This window comes from Salvia hispanica, chromosome 2 (genome assembly GCF_023119035.1).
Source record: "Salvia hispanica cultivar TCC Black 2014 chromosome 2, UniMelb_Shisp_WGS_1.0, whole genome shotgun sequence".
NCBI lineage: Eukaryota > Viridiplantae > Streptophyta > Magnoliopsida > Lamiales > Lamiaceae > Salvia > Salvia hispanica.
In genome coordinates this window covers 156044-175361 of record NC_062966.1, presented here as the reverse complement: position 1 = coordinate 175361, position 19318 = coordinate 156044, and the positions used below count along the sequence as shown (strand labels likewise).

The 19318-nt window shown below is 38.9% G+C and overlaps 4 protein-coding genes across 8 annotated transcripts; 3 read left to right on the top strand and 1 right to left on the bottom strand.

The window, feature by feature from the left end:
• Positions 1–655: 655 nt before the first annotated feature.
• On the bottom strand, positions 656–5817 carry LOC125207490 (V-type proton ATPase catalytic subunit A). Its single transcript, XM_048106860.1, has 20 exons — positions 5628–5817; positions 5155–5281; positions 4885–4940; positions 4728–4784; positions 4485–4596; positions 4333–4370; positions 3922–4023; positions 3764–3820; positions 3583–3654; positions 3365–3466; positions 3199–3261; positions 2997–3129; positions 2499–2605; positions 2108–2302; positions 1917–2003; positions 1712–1816; positions 1489–1586; positions 1328–1406; positions 1149–1237; positions 656–1064 (listed from the first exon to the last, which is right to left on the bottom strand). The coding sequence occupies exons 1-20, from the start codon at positions 5703–5705 to the stop codon at positions 950–952; spliced, it is 1872 nt and encodes a 623-aa protein (XP_047962817.1). The 5' UTR covers positions 5706–5817; the 3' UTR covers positions 656–949.
• A 683-nt stretch (positions 5818–6500) lies between these two features.
• Positions 6501–7328, top strand: LOC125207484. Its single transcript, XM_048106854.1, has one exon. The coding sequence runs from the start codon at positions 6508–6510 to the stop codon at positions 7222–7224; it is 717 nt and encodes a 238-aa protein (XP_047962811.1). The 5' UTR covers positions 6501–6507; the 3' UTR covers positions 7225–7328.
• Positions 7329–10385: 3057 nt separating this feature from the next.
• On the top strand, positions 10386–13457 carry LOC125204491. Of its 4 annotated transcripts, none has more exons than XM_048103156.1 (5): positions 10386–10504; positions 11018–11302; positions 11475–11626; positions 12509–12645; positions 13064–13457. In XM_048103156.1, the coding sequence occupies exons 2-5, from the start codon at positions 11049–11051 to the stop codon at positions 13253–13255; spliced, it is 735 nt and encodes a 244-aa protein (XP_047959113.1). In that variant the 5' UTR covers positions 10386–10504; positions 11018–11048; the 3' UTR covers positions 13256–13457. The 4 variants fall into 4 exon arrangements, with proteins under 4 accessions (XP_047959113.1, XP_047959115.1, XP_047959112.1 ...); XM_048103158.1 differs by having other exon boundaries at positions 10401–10504; positions 11021–11302; positions 13088–13457; XM_048103155.1 differs by having other exon boundaries at positions 10401–10504; positions 11021–11302.
• Positions 13458–14793: 1336 nt separating this feature from the next.
• Positions 14794–18434, top strand: LOC125203693. 2 transcript variants are annotated; one of them, XM_048102101.1, is made up of 5 exons: positions 14794–14932; positions 15390–15922; positions 17099–17503; positions 17784–17989; positions 18067–18434. In XM_048102101.1, the coding sequence occupies exons 2-5, from the start codon at positions 15493–15495 to the stop codon at positions 18310–18312; spliced, it is 1287 nt and encodes a 428-aa protein (XP_047958058.1). In that variant the 5' UTR covers positions 14794–14932; positions 15390–15492; the 3' UTR covers positions 18313–18434. The 2 variants fall into 2 exon arrangements, with proteins under 2 accessions (XP_047958058.1, XP_047958059.1); XM_048102102.1 differs by having other exon boundaries at positions 14826–14932; positions 15395–15922.
• The last annotated feature ends 884 nt before the right edge of the window (positions 18435–19318 follow it).

Sequence of the window (19318 nt, the reverse complement as noted above, 5' to 3'; positions counted from 1 at the left end):
AATTTCACTAAGGTTACAAACCAAAGAACATAATATACAACTTTAGCAGAATACTCTGAGTGAAGCAGCTGAACTAGTAGTATATACTCAATTTATCGAAAATTCTCCTACAAGTTTCCGTGTTTCCACAAGCTAAATTATCTATCTGGAAAACTTTAATTTGGAGTCCTCAAAGCTGGTGGAATCACACATTTGATGAGCCTCACTCTTCCCTTTCTACCAGCATGTAGAGGATTGACGCCTTCGGAAATCCCAGCGTGGAATGATGATTAAGAATTCAAGCATGGTATAAACGCTCAAAGCATGAATGGTGGACGGAAGGTGGCTCAATACACTTCTCAATGATGTTAATCTTACCTCATGACATGCATTTTGTACTCGGAGATCTCACAGATTTCAACAATGGAGGAGAAAATTTCCCTTTTCAGGATGAATTGGTGTATTTGTCACCATGTGAGAGCATATAATTCATTTGCTCTCTCATTTCATTCTCAATTAACTCTCCTAGCTGTTTCAAATGCAAGACTCTCTCTCTAAACATCAAACCAACAAGGGGATAATCCAATGAGCTTCATCACAAAGTAACTTAGTCACAATCATGTATCCATTGATAAGGAGAAAACGTAGATGATTTGACATTCGAATACCAATAGTATAAAACAAATAGAATCACACACTGTAATAAATAATGGGAGAGCCACAATTTATTCATAAGACAAACATGAAAAAAATACCCGATTGATGCCCTCTTATTAGTGACCGAAAAACATGGGGCATCTACAACAAATATAAATTAAAGAAAGCAGCTACGCAGACAATATCCAGACCCATCATCTCAATCAATTAAAAGCATCAACACTAGCATGCCTCATTGCTCTCTTCACAACGCAACCAACTCAGCTCCAATGTAATGCTAAATAACAGCATCATCTACCAAACCATGCACTAATCACCGAGTTTCGTCCTCAAGATTGCGGAAACCAGCAGTCAAATCATCGTGGAGTTTCTGGAATTTCGCGATCAGGACGTCCTCTCCTTCTGCCGGATCCTCAAACTTCTGGGAACTGCACCATTTTAAACGACCATGGATGAATATCACGCTTAAAACGCTATACTAATAACAAGCAGGTTAGGGTGGTTTAACTTACACCAAGCGGTAGAACAAATCTCCTAGACGGTGCTTGATAAGGGTGTAGGATATCTTCTGTCCGTCCATACCAGCTCCTCGCTCCACTGCCTGCACATGAAATTACATTTTAAAGTCAAGATCTAATCACTTCTTGCAGTTACCATCAAGTCTCAAATCACTAAGCGTCTAATACTTTACCTGATTAGCCAAATTGTAGAAATGAATAATGTTTCGCATCATCCAAACAGACTTGTAGAATGGACAGAACTTGTCGTAGCTGTGACAAGAAAAAACAACATTGTAACTTCTAATATTTAAACACTGTATGAAAAAATATCAAAATAGTTGCAAACACTGACGGTGTAAATGCATTCTGGGCAAGATAGTCCTCCCTCAAGAGTTTTGCCGTTTCCAGAATAATTTTATCTGTTTCAGCAAGAGCATCTTTTCCGACAAGCTACAACAACACAAAATTCCAAAATGAATTTCTATAAGGAAATATGGCGGCACTCAGGTTGAGTTTAAGTTATTAACAAAACACAGGATCATGCTATCATTATAGGGACAATTACTTGTGTGTACCTGCACAATTTCATTCAAATCATCCTCTCTCTGAAGCACTTCACGAGCTTTTGTCCTAATGTCAATAAAATCTGAATCAAACTTCTCATAGAAGGATTCCAGTGCCTGAAAGAAGATCAAATTTCAGCATTCCAACAAAGAGATCCATTTAATCCGGAAAAAAGGCACAAGAAAAGCTCCATCATTTTCACAAGATAAAGCCTACCCCTGAATACTTTGAGTAAGAAATGAGCCAGTTCACAGAAGGGAAATGTTTTCTCTGGGCAAGTTTTTTGTCTAGACCCCAGAAAACCTGAAATGTGCAAACAAGGTACATAAATTCCAGATTAGAGTTGGAGTTGTCTTGGTGGAAAACTGGACATTTGCTAGTAATTCATAATCTGAAGACACCTTTACCTGAACAATACTGAGAGTTGCAGATGTAACAGGGTCAGAGAAATCTCCTCCAGGGGGAGAAACGGCACCCACAATAGTAACACTTCCAGTCCTTTCAGGTCCACCGAGACATTTTACTTTTCCAGCACGCTCATAGAAGGATGCCAAACGTGCTGCCAAATAAGCAGGATATCCACTGTCAGCAGGCATTTCAGCCTGCACTCGGAATAACGCATGTCAACAAAGTAAATATGAATACATAACTTGTTCACAGTAGCAATAAATAACCAATACACAGGCGAGTAAAATTGTTGAAGGTATTAAACAGCCAACAAAATATAAATAGACAAGAATATGAGTGAAAATATATGAACCACTGATTTGGATGGTGAAGCAATTTTGTGATACATACCAATCGACCAGAAATTTCACGCAACGCCTCTGCCCAACGAGATGTCGAATCTGCCATCATACTGACATTGTAGCCCATATCTCTAAAATATTCAGCAATGGTAATTCCTGTAACAAGCCAAGGTTGCTTATAACATTGCATGATGCAGACCATGCATCAGTTCAAAAGCGTGTTGAGGAGTATAGCTTGATTTGTTTCCTTTTTCCTGGCTAAGTCACCCTTACTAAATCACCAATCCAAGGTTACTCTAGATATACAATAGATCAAATCAATTTAACCAAAATACTTGCTTTATCTTTGTGGTATATTATTCTAAATAAATTATCCCTTACTGCGACAATCAACCCCCCCAAAGAAAATGATATTGCCCCTAAAAAACACTATATTTACTCATTAGGATATAGGAATTGGGACCATTTCCATCTCTGAAGTGTGTAACATTGCTTTTGTTACGAGTATCAACTCTCAGAAAATGAACACAGTGATTATAATGGTTACCTGTGTAAATTGAAGCCTCACGAGCAGCCACAGGCATGTTTGAGGTGTTAGCCACAAGTGTGGTACGTTTCATGACAGATTCCTCCCTGCCATCAGGCAGGGTCATTGTCAATTGAGGGAAATCCATAAGCACCTGCAGATAATACCTAGGTCAGACACTTCGATTACCCTAGGTTGATTAAACATAAACCAATTTTCATACCTCAGCCATTTCGTTTCCTCTTTCTCCACATCCAACATAAACAACAGTATCAGAATTAGAGTACTGCATTATGGAAGCAAAAGAAAACCCGATTAGAAGTTTAGAACTTGCATTAAACATTTGCAACAAAGTTTATGAGAAGTCAATGCTAGTTGATGAAGTTCACCTTGGAGAGCGCCTGACTAATGACAGTTTTTCCACAACCAAATGCACCAGGAATGGCACAAGTACCACCAAGCACGGAGGGGAATAGAGCATCAAGAACACGCTGAAATGAAGCAGATAATCAGATTATACAAGGCTTAGATTGACATGAACTTATGAAAGGTAGGGGGATTCTGGAAACATATTAATAGGAAAGGTATCCTAGTTATAAGAAATCACCTGTCCGGTCAAGAGAGGAGTATCCGCGGCAAGCTTTGAAGCTACAGGCCTAGGTGTACGCACAGGCCAGGTCTGCAATAAGTAGGCATATCAAGCTAAGCTTCTCGCTTGTTTTATAATCCATAGCAAATATATTCATTAGTCAGCCACACTCTAAACTATCCAAGGTTTAGATGCTAACCTGAAGCATGGTAAACTGTTTTTTCACTCCTTGGAACTCAAGCTCAAGGACAGTGTCCTGCAAACAGTTAGAAATCCAATGTTAAATGATTATATATTTTCTCAGGAATACATAGATAGCTTGATAAGCATGTGCTCCTCTCCATGAGAGATATAAACCTTCAATGAGTATTGACCAGCAGGGGCTACATAGGTTATCTTCCCCATAGCATCAGGAGGAAGAGCAACATGATGCTGCATTAAACTGTTCTCGTGTACAGTCTGCACAAAGAGTTCATGTATGAGCTTAAAAATTCAGCAGTAGTATATAATATCCCTCCGTTCCATAAAAATAGTATTCTTTTTCCATTTTGGTCCGTCCGACAAAAATAGCCCATTTCTATTTTTGGCAAGTCTTTTCTCTCTTATAATGTGGGCCCCATTCTCTACTAACAATACTTCAATCACTTTTTCTTTCTAATAACAATTTCGCATTAAAACCCGTGCCATCTCCAAAGTCTCTATTTTTATGGGACGGAGGGAGTATCAAGCAAGATATAAATTACTAGTCTGGATGAGTCACAAACTCACCGCATATAAGTCACCTCCTGTCAAAAGATCACCCTCTCCTGCCATTATAAAAGTATTTACAAACAGTTAGGAGCAACCACTTTGTGGGGGGGCATTTCTACCTCAACAACATGTGTGTCAAAATTCAAATAGCATAACTTTGGTTTTCAGACCTATTTTCTTTGGTTGAAATTCCCAAAGTGTATCTTTGTCGAGTGCTGGGACAGATACACCACGGGGAATGTACACATCACCAGACTTTATTGCGATGGTTCTGAGAGGCCTCTGCATTGAAAATTAACCCAAAAGCAAAGCAAGAAAAGCAATTAGAATATATTTAAACATCAGGTTCAAACCAGAATTTTACAGCTATAATGTCAAATTATGATAACTAGATAACATGGAAATTGACCAACCTGAATACCATCAAATATATTTCCCAAAATTCCAGGACCCAGTTCAACTGACAGAGGCTGTAAAAGTCAGTTAACGAGTAAAGGGCTCAGCTGTTAAGTTTATAATAATAAATACAATAACATAATTCAAAATAAAAATTTATGATGACGTGAGAACCTTGTGCGTCCGAAGAACGGGATCATTCACCATCAGTCCAGCTGTTTCCTCATAAACTGCAACAAAAAACATAAAAATGACTATAGTAACAAATTTTGAATAGAATGAGCACAAGTAAGAGAACAGATTGCTTTCTCATATCTGTAAACTCAATCACACAGTAGAGCACCAAGTCCATAAATCCAATAGGTGTGTCATATAACAAACAGAATAGAAGGTTCTAGAGCATTTGTGATGCACTTAATATATACTACTATCAATATAGCTAACCCTGAATCGTGGCAGAATCTCCTTCCAACCGAATAATTTCCCCAATAAGATTGTCGTGTCCAACACGAACTAGCTCATACATAGCAGCTCCGGCCATTCCATCAGCAACAACAACTGGTCCGGATACCTATAAAAAAAATAGAGAAACATACATAAGAAAGACATAAAACATGTAAAATTTCCAGCTTTTTTTTTTGCAACCCCATGTCTTTCACACAATGGTGGATCGGATGAGAAAGATTCGTCCTATTTGAGGAATTAAACAACACAACAAACGTGGTGAAAACAATATGAACAATCTGGATCAAATTTAATTATATTCGAGCGATTGCAAATCAGAGAAATTAAACATCCGATCCAAAGTATTAAAATACTAAAGCAAATTAATAAATCAGATCCAAAGCAGGGTGCATCCAAATTGGAAAGCAGTAGCATGATTGCGCACATAACAACAAAGGAACGCCTAAGCTCACCTTGCGAACGTATCCGTACTCGCTCTCCTTCTCAGCATCCTCGAACGTTGTCAGCGGACCTCCGTAGACGGACGGCATGTTTTCTGATTGAATCAAGATCGACGAGAAGCGGTCGCGATTTAGATTTTCACGAGTGTGTGGAGAGAGAGGAGAACGTGAAGAGATTGATGTGGGTAGTTGATGCTGGAGCTCGTTACTGACTGATTAATTATTTTGATCATTCCTCGAGGGTATGTCGGTAATTCGATGCTTTGCCGGGCCAAGCAATGCGATTTAGCCACGTGGCACGGGATCTCTGCAGAACGATGCTGATCCAAAATATTGAGTGGGCCAAGCCCAACTAAGCTGACTTTGTCGATTTATTACTAATTGGTTGAGATATGATATTATTATACTCGCAGTAAAATATCTCAGTATAATTTGTGTTACTTTGCCATTTTATTAAGATAAGTTGCTTAATTAAAGTATGGAAGAATAGTTGTTGCATTATTGTACATATACAAAAACAAATCCTATGATCTCCAGTAGTTAATGAAATATGATATGAATGTCATTTAATCAATCGTCTGAGTTTATTACTGCCTCCGTCCCGGATAATTCATCCCAGTTTTCCATTTCGGTCCGTCCCACATAATTTGTCTCACTTCACTTTTACCATTTTTGGCAGTGGACTCATATTCCACTAACTTATTCCTACTCACATTTTATTATAAAACTAATATATAAAGGCAGGACCCACGTTCCACTAACTTTTTCAACCCACTTTTTATTATAATTCTTAAAATTCGTGCCCGGTCAAAATGACTCGAATTATCTATGACGGACGGAGTACTAGTTAATTAAATGTAATATTCGGCGATAGAAAAAGGAATGATGTGGGATGAGAATGCGTTATCCAAATCCAAAGATGGGTTCGCTTTCAACATTCGGCATTTCCCCCAATGTAAGGCCGCCGCTCAGATTAAACCTAATTATGGCAAGAATTTCGCAGCGAGCCTGGGCTCATCCGGCGCGCGACAGAGTGATCGACTTCGGGAAATATAAGGGTAGGATGCTGGGGAGCTTGCCGTCGGGATACCTAAAATGGGTGTCGAGGAATCTGCGAGCCGGAGATACGGAGGAGTGGGCCAGGCTGGCGGACCGGGTGCTGGCGGACCCGGTCTACCGCGACCGCATCGAGTGGGAGGCGGCCGAGAACATCCTCACTGGAAACGCGGCCACGTCCTCCGGCGGAAGCGCGGTTGCGGAGCTGCTGGAAATTAGCGAGAGATTCGGGTGGGACAACGAGGATAAGAGCGGGTGGAGCAAGGTTGATTTCGGCCTGCTGGGGACGTCTAGGGGCGGGAGGATTCCCCGGGCGGCGGCGGCGGCGCGCGTGGGTTTGAACAAGGAGGAGGATGTGCGGAGGAGTGAGAGCGGAGGAGGGGGGAGAAGAGGAGAGAGGAGAGATAGAGTGAGGCGACTGAGGAAGAAAGCGACTGCTATGGTGGAAGAAGGGGGTACTTCTTCTCCGACTCCGGCCGCCGGCGGAGTCGGGAATGGGAGTCCTTTTCCGGGGCGGGAAGCCCTGTTGAAGAAGCTTCTCAATCCAGAATAATTCATGTACTGTTGTACAATCTTTTTTATTTCATGATAGGATATTCTTGTGCAACTTTTGAAAATTCAATTATTCCAAAGCAATACACCACTTTTTAATCCCCACTTTTAATAACATAAATTTTATTTTCTTTATAAATTTAATGCTATGAAATTATTAAAAAAAATTTAAAAATTGATCTTTTCATTTTTTTCATTAATCACAGGAACAAAAATTGATCTTTTCATTTTCTCGCTAGAGCGTCTTCGGTGGCGCCCTTCCCACTAGAAATTCCCACAAAAACTTTATGTCACGTCATCACTAGCCCTTCCCATTTTACTAGGACTTCGCATTGCACTAGGACTTCCCGCAATAAAATTAAATTCACAATTATTCAATTTACGGACTTAAAATTTACGGAATTAAAATGTCGACACGGAATACGGGAAAATTCGATACTTCATTAAAAGAATTACATAATACTTAAAAAAAATTACATAATTAAAAAAATATACATAATACCTAAAATTACATAATCATAAAAAGTCGAGAAATACAACCCTCAGCTCTCACTCCTCGTCCTCGTCCCCGTCGCCCGTGCCGCTGCCGCCTCCGACGTCCCCGCCCCCAATCTCGACGCCATAATCATCAATGGGTGGCATTCCTAAATCGCGCCGACATGCATCGACCACATCCTTGCACAGCCTTTTGTACACAGGATCGTGCGTGCTAAACCACTTACTCGTGCTCTGCATCAGGGTCTTCGTTAGCTGCGCGCGGGCGAGACGATCGTTACCTTCGCCTTCTGGGGCCTCCGATTCGACCTCGTAGGACCCGTTGCCTGCCGCCGCTGCCGCTTCCCCTCGCCATCCGCTGCGCAGCCTTTTGCCCCATCGGGCGACGACGACGGCGAGAGTCCGATCGTGGTAGCGGGGCCACTTCCTCGGCTTCGGGGAGCTCGTGCGAACCAAGCACTGCTGTTGTACTCACCGGAAGAGTCGATCTTCGTCCGCTTCCAGCCCGAGTCGACACCCACAACAAACTTTTGCGAATCCCTGACCACGAGAAAGGCCCCCCATTGGTCAAAATCTTTGAACTTCAATTCTTTGTCGGGGTACTGGGCCAAGGCTCGTTTCTTCACATCATCCTCAGACATGTCGCTGGTTGCCATGCACATGTTGTTTTGGTAGAGGACGGCAAAACGACTGAGCTTAGGCCTCAACCGAAGCCACTGTTTCCGGCATTGCTCGGAAGTGCGAGGCTTCGCCCCAGACGGTTTGCATATGAGGTAGGCCTCACTAATGCGAAGCCACAATCGGTCAACATACTGGTTCGGCCCGACATAGGGATCCTCTACTACACCGATCCAGGCCTTCGCAAGCGCGACATTTTCCCACACGGTCCAGATCGTCCTCCTCTCCGGCTCATCCTCACCCTCCTCCTCCTCTGCCCCCGTGTGCGAGGAAGAGCTCGGGACTTTGCCCTTGCCCCTACTCCCGCCCCTGGCCTTGCCCTTGCCTTTGCTCCTGCCCCTTGCAGCAGGCTCCGCCTCATCGGGAGTCTCACGGATCGGCGATAGCCCCAACTCCGCTCCCAGCTCCTCAAAAGAGAAAGTCTCGATGTCGGCGTACTGAGTCTCCGGAACAGTACTAGGGGAATAATCGGCCAACAAATCTATATATGGGCAATAGACAGATTCCCTAGACGTCCTCGGGCTCCTGTACTGCATCGACCCACCCACCGCCATATTTGGCGGCGTACTACCCATCCCCACTGCCCCGGGCATCATCCCACCCACCCCCGCCATATTTGTCGGCATACCGCCCATCCCCACTGCCCCTGGCATCATCCCACTCATCTGACTCATCCAATTGAACATGTTGTAGAACATTTGGGGATTCATCCCTGCCATCTGGGGATTCATCCCCGCAAAGTTTCCCTCCGTTTCGGTGGGAATCATGGGTGTGTTTCCTCCGCTCGTGGTGGGGGAGTTCCTATTGTACTCTATTGTAGTAGAAATAAAATTTGTAGATTTAGAGAGAGAAACTTGTCAACACAAGTGGTGTGAATGAAATGAAGTTCAACGAGTCATATTTATAGAGTCTTTTTTTAAAAAAATAAAAATAAAAATAAAAAAAATTCAAACTCGGACGTCCGAACGTCGCCACTACGGCGGACGTCCGCCCGCCCGTGGGGGTGACGGGCGAGGCCATCCGACGGGCATATGGGACGGGCGTGGGCGCCCTTCCCCTTCATTACGGCGGACGTCGACGACGTCCTACCGCGACGTCCGCCATTGGAGACGCTCTTATTACCTTCATTATTTATTTTCTGAAACCTTTTCACTTCCAACTCAAATATTCTAAAAATGAAAAAAAAAGTTTATAATTTTGTTAAAATAGTCACAGTGACATTTTTGTTATTATCTCTAAAACTCTTGTTTTGTGTACAGATAGGGATATGATTAATTGATAACTCACTCATTAATGGCTAATTACTACTATTTTATGATCGATTTTAGAGATATAATGGTATATAAATTGTCATATGTAATTTATTTTTATTTTTTAATATTAAAAATATATTAATAACTACCAAAGTTAGGATTTTGAATCGGATGTCAATATAGTATAATATATCAATACAATGCATTGAGTATGTCAACACAATTTAATGTTGACATTCTACACACATTATGATAGATATTTTGATATTTAACTGATTGTCGAAAAAAATCCAAAATTCATACAAAAAATTCAAATTTTGAAATCGAAACACGTGCAAGTGCAATTGAGATTTCGTTAGATTCCTTATGCAAAAACATTTAATTTGATATATGTTGTGTGAAAAAATAATTTAAATTAAAATAGTTATATAAATTTAAAATTTTATGATATTTTTTAAAAGTTAGTTATAACTAATTTATTATTTTTAAGTACTAATATTAATACTATAATTCACATTTTTTATTCAGTAAATGATCTTGGGTCTTGATTCAAAGATCTAAGTTCTACTATCATTTAGTTATAGTTATAGATATTTGAATAAATAATGGATTTAACATTGAATGTAATTTGTTACCCCTATCATGTTCTCAAAAGTCAGTGCACCAAAAATAAAATAGTTATGGAAATTTAAGAACTATTCCATCTTTTATTATTCATATAAAAATAAATCATACACCTAGTAAATGTGGAGTGGGGTTTCCCCTTCCAAACAAGTGAGCTGGTTTTGTCATCGCTTCGTTCTCAGATACTGCACGCCTTCTTCATATCTCTCCGCCCACAAGTTATATGTGCAGGTGATTTATTGCCGGTGTTTATGCTTTTATTCTCTTATCTCCCTCTTTTGAGTCTTGCCGGCGTTCCCTGCTACCTACCTATTTGGCCCAATTATATTATGAACAAACTTAGTTCATATCAGTTCGTCGATTATTGTTTTTAATCTTAAAATTTGCTTCATTTTAGTGGTAATGGTGTTCGATTTTGATTCTTCCCTCTTTTTATTTGTTTGCAATTGAGTTTTCTGCCCCTGCCCCTGCCCCTTGTTTGATTTAGGAATGATGCCACAATTTGTATTTCTATCTCTTGGAATTGCATCACTATGCTTTTCTTTTCGTTTTCTAATTTGATCCTGATCACATGAGTTCATTTATCGACCATCTTTTTAAGTAGTGTAATAGTGAATCTGGTCAAGCTTTTGAGTGCAGCGAAAAATATTGGCGTAGGTCTGTCAACAAACTCAACACAGTTAAACGGCTCACGTACTTCGTGATTGACTAATTTGACTGACTAGATTATCCTTTGTTTTCCAGCAGGATCAACTAGCATTGCATGCTGTGGTGAATGGCAGAAGAGAGCAACAAAGCCTTGTTACTTTCAGTTGATTGTCCTAGTGCAAGGCTTCCCGATCATCTGCTGATCGAAATCTTTATTCGTGTGCCCATAGTGGAGTGGGGACACCTCGCCTGTGTTAATAAATACTGGGCTGATTTGTTTAGGCAGGATTGCTTGTGGCACGCTGCTCTTATTAGGTGTTTCCCTTTGGCTGGTCATGGTGAAAGGTGGCCTGGCCCTATTCCTCGTGGGATGAGCAAGAGGTTGGTCATCGACTTCACCAATCTCCCATATTTATGGTGCTACGCCGTTAAAGATTAACTGGAATTAAGAGCATACTAGTTCCTATGATTACACGTAAAGTTCTGGTTAGGAATATGGTCATTCTTTTTGCACCTAGAACTCGTTGGTTGAATGATTCCCCTTCTTTTTCAGGAGGTTTATTGCTCTGTGTATGAGTAAATGTATCTTTCCACTTGGTGATGAGCTAAGTGAGATTGTAGGTCATTCATACTTGTTTCTGAAAGAGCAGCTCGAAATTTCAACTTTGCCTCCTTCACCAGTTATACTTCATGGAACTATAATAGGTACAATCTCATGCCATTAAGATATCTCTTGTAATGATCCTTATGTATCAGCGTTCAGCTTATGGTTGCTGAATAGTTTCATTTTTACGCTCAACTGCCTGAATGAAATGCTAACGTGTTTTTAGAGCATGCATGACTTATTCCTGCATGTCGACTGGCCCTTTCAAGAACTTGTCGGATGCAAAATACTTTAAGATCACTTTAATATTTGGTATTTCAGTCTAATTATTGTTACATTAGCTCAAATGTAGTTAAAGATTTGGTTTTGTTTAATATTTTAACTAATAAACCTCTCAAGATTCACTAATAGGCAACAGCTTAACTATACGGTCCAGTTCTGCTGCCTAATTTTTTGGTCATAACACTAGATCAAAAGGATGATAGGGCTTTGCAAAACATTATACCATCTGGAAGTTGTTGGACTGTAGGGAGAGATTGGTATTAATTTGAATAAATTTCTTGGTATGGTTGTTGTTAAATTTTTGATGATCGTAAGCCTTGATCTAAAGTTTTGGATTGTGATTGAATGACTGATTTTCTAGAAAGCACTACTGTTTTATGGAGGTTGCTGGCTTGCCGCAGCATTTTCCACCACATTCATGCATGGTTTATTCGACCATATTCATCAGTGTAGAGACTCTCCTTGTAGATAATGTAATGATATCATATCTGCATCATCTATAATTGTGATTATTCATTTCATATCCTCTATGTGGTGCCATGGAATTATTTTGTGTTTAGCATTAGGCGGATTGAATCATGGGCAGAACCATATTACTGCTCCTTTAGGAATTAATTGTATGTGAAGAGAAATAAATCTCTACATTGTGTTCTGAGACTCAGCTAAAGACTGTTTACCTGGTAATCTTGTGATTATGGCAGATCAGTTTATTGCCTGTGGCAAATCAAGGGACAGAGCTCATGAGCTTGCTTCAGTTATTTGGTTGGCTGTCATTGACAACTTGGAGGAGAATCATCAGACGTTTCTTTTGCTTAAACGTCTTGCACTTGAGGGCGATGTAAGTAAAATTTCCAAGTATTATCAGAGTTTTCCTATGCTGTACACAGTTCAGACTTTAAATGAAATACTCCGATCTAGTGAATTTAACATGACTATTAGTTATAGGCGTACGCCTGTGAATATAAAAATCTGCTCCTGATCCGCCTATTACTGAAGCAAAGAAAATAGTCATATAGTAACTCACTGTGTCCCTTTAGAGCTTAGAAACAAAATGAATAAGAAAACTGTAACACCCAGCCAGCCCAGCCTTGGCATGTGATGAATTCATTCTGATTGTTAATTTGAACACATCTGGTATGTCTCAGTCAACTCATTAGGCCAGTGAATTAAATGGTTCCTCCTGCAATAGGAACTCTTCCTATTCCTTTTCCTCCATCTACTTTTCAATAAAATGGAGTCGCTGAATAGTTTTGTAGTGTGATGTGAATTTGGTTCAACAGGTGTTTCTGCCATATCCATACTCAAGATCCTTCAAAGTTGAGTGGAAGATATTAGACAGACTTTTCACAGATTTTCGCGACTGCTTAGCTGATGCAGATTACTATGATTTATTGGCTTGTGCAAAACAGAAATTTCAGCCAATACCACCAACCTGGCTGGGATATTAACACCTCTCTTATTTTCTAAATTTCTATCTCTGAAGTCGCCCATTGAAATCAATCCCAGATCTCAATTATGCTAATTTTAGACCATTCATGGACTGAGAACCTGTATATGATGTAAATATGAAAGATTGTAATTTCAGACCATGAAAAAGTGGGTGCAGGTTTGTGAATAATGAATAGATCATTGATGAATGGATTATGGATATGTCCAATTGTGGTAATACTAATATAAAGGTGAGAATAGTAATAAAAGAGCACGTGGTGGATTAGTGTGGATCGAGAGAGAGACATCTACGATAAATGCCAAAATAGTAGAAACAGCTGTTGTATATTGAGAGAGAATTTTATTTTTAAAACTGTACCGGTAAACGAGACGTGGTTTCTGGTCCTGTCGCTGCATCGTCACATGTGATGGACACAATTTACGTCGTCAACATTTTCTATTATTATTACTCCATTTCTTTCAAAGTAAATACTACTAGTACTATAAACTTGCTCACTGGAGTACATGATCTTTTAAACCTTGTTTACCGTTCGTCCTTCTGTATTAGAGGCGTTTTTTTCGACACGAGATTTGAAAAAAAATATTTTGAGTGAGTTAATAATGTGATAACAAAGTAGAAAAAAAAAACTATAGAGATGAAAGGGACGAAATATCACCAAAAATGAAATGATTCAATTACATTACAGTAGAACAACCTTGGACCTTGATAATGTAAGTATTTTAAAAATGATTTGGTGGCAAGATGAAAAGGTTATTGGGAGTAATCCATCTATTCCAACTTAGTTGAAGGCTTAAAGCATTTGTTTTGGACATAAAAATAAAAAAATTATGTTTATAAAATAATAAAAAGATATAATATAGATCTTGATAGAGAAAAAAAAAGTAAGAGTGATTAGATTTTCTTAGCCAATTAAATTCAGATGGATGGAAATATGGAATACTATGTAGGAGTATTTGAAAATGAAAATGGATGTACATCACAGAACATAGTCCGATCTGATGTGTTTATTTGTTTTCTTCACTGACAATATTCTCTGCTCTAGAAGGCAAATGGGGATGGAGGGGATTCCTTTGAGTAGTAATTTTTATCTATATCTAAATCTAAATCTAAATCTAAATCTAAATTTACTTACTCATATCATAAGTACTAGTACTTCTACTGCTTTGTACAATGATAATGCCGCGCTACGGTGGAGTTGAATCTAGAACCTTTAACCTCGTACATTAATCTTGTTACCGCGGGCAATTGAAACACACTTAATTTTTCTAATGAAGTAGTAAAGGTTTGTATTTTAATCCATGATAATTATTAAGTTACGAGATTCTTTTAGTTGGAAAGATGGTTATCCATATATAATTAAGTTGTAAGTTTCGATTCATGAACCAAACATAAGTATATACTCCATATTTAATTTGGAGATATGGTCCTGGAGTACTTATTTCCATTTATATCTTTACTGAATACTCGTAATAATTGTACTAAATCCAAGCTTTGTCAATGGTGATTTTCATTTATTTATGGTGATGTTTGAAATATTGCATTTATTGCATTCCTCAATAGCTCATTTTTCTTTCTCTAATATACAAGCTCCCTCGTTATTTCTAGTCTCTCTCCCCCACACTACCCTAGGGTTTCATGGGAATGGAGCCTTCAACTGTTGAACGGCACCATTTCAGTAAGTGATCTTGAGCTTTTTCTTTCTCCCCCTATGCAAAGATTGGGTTTTTAATGCTTTTCTTGTTTTCTCAATTCACACTCCTTTCGTCTTTTGTCTTCTTTTTGGGTGGTGGGGATTTGCAGTATCAAGATGTTTAGTGGGTTGATAATGAGATGTTGTTTGTTGTATCTAGCATTGTTTCCATCTAATGGATCATATTTTGTCAATTAGTTCTATCATTTTTTATAATGATAAATAAGTCTCAAGTCTACAGTTTTTCTTCTTTGATGGTGACTTATATACCTAAGCAACCACCCTCGTTTACAAAGATTGCATTTTCTCTTCATAAAAATTGGATCTGCAGGCTAAGGCGCGATACTTAAAATTTATTTAACCACTGCTTTATGGATGCTTGTTTAACATTTTACTGGAATGGAGTTCATTCTTGACTGTGATGTAATTTTTTTATATGCAGGGCAGCTTTCATTCGGGTATGATTATTGAATTCTTTGTTACCAATGAAGTGATCCATCCATCGTGCTGCGGTGGAAAATAAGTAGCAAGTAACTGTACCAGTGATGGATTTCTTCAAACTGAAGAAGTTTAGGAATGTTCACAAACCTAATCCGAAGAATGTCATTCAGGATCAGCCAGTGCCTCATCCAGAGGAGCCCAAGGATGAAAGTGGAGATACATTGGGAAAATCAGTCTGTGTTGATTCAAACAATCCTGAAATTGAGGATGATGACGACGATTTCATCACAAACGAGGTGAAAAGGAGGCTGAAAGAACTGAGGAGAAATAGCTTCATGGTATTGATACCTGAGGAAACTTCTCCCGCAGGCGAGGAAGAAGAAGAGGAAGAGGGGGAAACCAGCTCCAGTGATTGGAGGGATGTTGAAGCAGAAGGACGCCAGTTCTGGTCTGGTTTCGGTGCTGTGTATGACATATACTGTGAGCGAATGCTGTTTTTTGATCGCTCGAGCTCTCAGCACCTGCTGGAAGTTGGTAAGTGTTAATACATGTCTAAAGGTGTTTCCTTTTACATTGAAGAGTTTTTTTTGTGACATATCCACTTGAAGTGTGGGGGGGGGGGGGGGGGGGAAATTTTAACTTTTGTCAGTGTGAATGATTCTAAGTGGCGAGTTCACATGTGTATTATCACTATCCAGTTTTTTGACTTATAATTGATGAATCCCAACTTCCCTGAGTAGCGTTTTCAAGATCCTTTGCCAGCTTAACAAGTCTATTTTTTCTCTTCTTAAAGAGATCAATAATGGTTCCACATCTACCCTCGTGGTGACTCGAACCCTTGACCTATTGGTTAGAGAGGAAGCATCTCTGCGCTACATCGTCGCCAACTTAACATGTCTAAGCATTATAGGACATGCTTATTTAAAGTAGATTGCACAGAACAAATATAAATGTATGCTTCTTTATGAGAATTTGAGTGTACCTCTTGGTGCATCAACGGGATTGAAATGGAAGTTTAATCTAAATCTTGGCGCAAATAGACAAGTTAGAATCGTGTGGAATATCATGGCACAACCAATTTTGCCAAAGAAGACCAAAGACTCGTTAGTTTTGCTTTATCAAATTAGTAAAATGGGCTCTCTATTCTCTCTGCTACAATTAAAAAAAAGAGTTTGGGAGTACAAACATGAACCATTTCGTTGAACCATATACATTTTTGCAAAGGCAGTCATGGAATGCCAGTTGATGAAAATTTGTGATTTTGTGTTATTATGTTTGCTGTAAAAAGCTCATCTTGTAGTCCACATTTCTTGCATTGGTAATTGAATTCTTGACGACTTATTTTGATTTGCGCCTTCAATAGTGCATCGTGTGTTTAAATGCAGTCAAAATTTGTACAACTACCAGTCAAAATTTGTACAACTACCAAGTGTCAGGTGTCTTCCTTGCATAAAAGTTGGTCCCTAATGTCCTTGAAATTCTGCCATGCTCGGTATGGTTTATACATGGCATGATTACATCAAAGATAAATTTTCTATAAGATGGATTGTATGTCAGTAGGGTATCTAGCTATGCATGCTTTGACAAAATAATGAACTAGCAAAATCATTAGTGGCGTTTCAGTAAGCAGGTTGGCTTTTCATTCATGATGTATGCATTGAATTATTGGATACTACATCTTGCATCTCATTGAAGCTCAAAATGATGTAGGTTGTCATGCTCGTTCAACTCCATCACCAAAATCTGCTTCTAAAAGGATTGCTTCTCCCCTTGCATGCCTTTCCTTGAGAAAAATTGAGCCACCTGAAGAGGAGTGTGAGCACTTACAGCAACCAGTTAACGACCCTTATCAGGATCTTGAAACTGTGTATGTAGCTCAATTATGCTTGACTTGGGAGGCGCTTCACTGTCAATACACACAGCTGAATCAGAAAATATCCTGCCAACCTGATAGCCCCGCCTCTTACAACCAGAGTGCGCAACAGTTCCAACAGTTCCAGGTCTTATTGCAGAGATTCATTGAAAACGAACCATTTGAACTTGGGTCAAGGCCAGAGATCTTTACTCGAACTAGAAAATCCTTGCCCAAACTGCTACAGGTTCCAATTATCCAAGGTACGGTATGATGGGAAGGACATGTTTAATTTGTTCCTGAGTGAAATAACCAGTTAGTCACAAGATACTTCTCTCTGTTCCACAAAGATTGCTAAATGAACAACATTTAGGGTGCTTGCTCGTTCCAAAATGAATATCTGAAACTCCTTATGATTTTATGGCAAAATCCAAGTCTTGAGTTTTGAGTTAACTATTTGAATCGTGTTCTTCACTGTGAAATCTAGTCATGAATTTGTGTTTTTTAGTTTAAAACTTCTAAAGACCTTCTTCACTTCTTTAGCATTGGATGAGAGATCTACAGAAGAAGAGGCATTGGGCCTTAAGGTTCATGCGACAGATGTCCTAAGAGTAATCGAAACCTCTATCTTGAGTTTCCGCCAATTTGTAAAGATGGACAAGAAAAAATCTGGTGGTGTGCGTAGTCTCTTTGGAAGTCAGAACCAGATGCCTACCCCTGTTCAACTGGTTCAATCTACTCTTGAGAAGGTGAAACTAACTCTGCTTCTGTCTCACTAAACTTGCACGAGCAATGCGTATCAATGATCTGATTCTTGAAAGTGCAGAAAGCAATGAGACTGAAGGAACTGTGGAAGAAGAGCAAGAGCTATAAGAAGAAATCATGGCCGAGTACAGCAGAAGATGTGGAAATGCTGCTAGGACTTATCGATGTCAAAGTGCTATCGAGGGCACTACGAATGATCAGAATTAGCAAAGAACAGCTGTTTTGGTGTGAAGAAAAGATGAAGAAACTGAGCTTACCTGATGGCAAGTTGCAGAGAGATCCATCACCCATCCTTTTCCCTTGTTAGATTCTTCCTAGATTATTACTAGTACTCAGAGAAGAAATATGGTGTGGCTTATTCTACTCATGTCTGAAAAAAATGACTTGTTTTCTGAGAAGCATTTTAAAATGCAAATTTTGTTACTGTGAGTTTTGATATTTAATTGTCGTCTCTGGTAGGCAAACAAACATTAAAATAAAAAGACATGACTATTTGGCAGAGATGTGATTGTTTATGTGGAAAGTCAATGCTATCCAAATCCAAACACTAATCAATAAATAAGTAGGAGTATTAGATAGTGGTTAATGTTCCTGGATATGGATATGGAGTTTTTATGTAGTGTAGCATTGAAAAAATAGAAAAAGTGATTTTTATATTTAAAAATTTATTATTTAGAATGAGATATTTTAAAAAGGAAAATGTATTATTTAGAATAGGACGGGTGGAGTATTAGGTAAGCACAACGCATAAATGTAAGTATATTATTACCCCCCTCAAATACATGCTACTACTGTAACTGTAATACTATTATATTTCCACTTTCTTTTCTTACAGGGGAAGCCCAGTTGTCTCATTCAACACTAGATATTTGCTTTTTTAAACAAATTCCTTACTTTTCTTTAAACGAGAACAGATTTTTATTTTACAGCCTAAAAAAGATTAGATTTTGTTGCATCTATAGATTGTCCTGGCGTAGATGGTTATGTAAGTACTCCATATTGACAGCTTCGAAAGATATAAATGGGAAAAGTTTTTCAAGCAAAAAATAAGGCTAGGCAATATTTTTCGTTCATGGAAAATTGAAATTAAACGAAGAAAAAGGCATTTTTAGTAGAAACAAATCAACGGCATATATACATATAATGTGTAGTAATCTGAAAAAAAAGGGGTGTCTGCGTATTTTCAAGAATTTGGAAGAGTGTCTTTACCTTAATCTCTTCTTCTACTATTACTGATTTTATCTTAAATCGCAATAAATGCAGAGCCAAAGGAAAAAACAAAAACAATAAAGAAAAGGAAAAAGAAAAAAATA

What these genes read in the sequence shown, in the direction of transcription:
- LOC125207484 (XM_048106854.1), top strand. Translation starts at nt 6,508, where the DNA reads ATGAGAATGCGTTATCCAAATCCAAAGATGGGTTCGCTTTCAACATTC.
- LOC125207490 (XM_048106860.1), bottom strand. Translation starts at nt 5,705, where the DNA reads ATGCCGTCCGTCTACGGAGGTCCGCTGACAACGTTCGAGGATGCTGAG. An exon ending in AGATTCTGCCACGATTCAGG is followed by an intron (nt 4,941 to 5,154) that starts GTTAGCTATATT and finishes TTTTTGTTGCAG; the next exon opens with TTTATGAGGAAACAGCTGGA. An exon ending in CAACTCTCAGTATTGTTCAG is followed by an intron (nt 2,004 to 2,107) that starts GTAAAGGTGTCT and finishes TGCACATTTCAG; the next exon opens with GTTTTCTGGGGTCTAGACAA.
- LOC125204491 (XM_048103156.1), top strand. Translation starts at nt 11,049, where the DNA reads ATGGCAGAAGAGAGCAACAAAGCCTTGTTACTTTCAGTTGATTGTCCT. An exon ending in ACTTCATGGAACTATAATAG is followed by an intron (nt 11,627 to 12,508) that starts GTACAATCTCAT and finishes TGATTATGGCAG; the next exon opens with ATCAGTTTATTGCCTGTGGC. An exon ending in GTCTTGCACTTGAGGGCGAT is followed by an intron (nt 12,646 to 13,063) that starts GTAAGTAAAATT and finishes ATAGTTTTGTAG; the next exon opens with TGTGATGTGAATTTGGTTCA.
- LOC125203693 (XM_048102101.1), top strand. Translation starts at nt 15,493, where the DNA reads ATGGATTTCTTCAAACTGAAGAAGTTTAGGAATGTTCACAAACCTAAT. An exon ending in ACAGGTTCCAATTATCCAAG is followed by an intron (nt 17,504 to 17,783) that starts GTACGGTATGAT and finishes TCACTTCTTTAG; the next exon opens with CATTGGATGAGAGATCTACA. An exon ending in TTCAATCTACTCTTGAGAAG is followed by an intron (nt 17,990 to 18,066) that starts GTGAAACTAACT and finishes TTGAAAGTGCAG; the next exon opens with AAAGCAATGAGACTGAAGGA.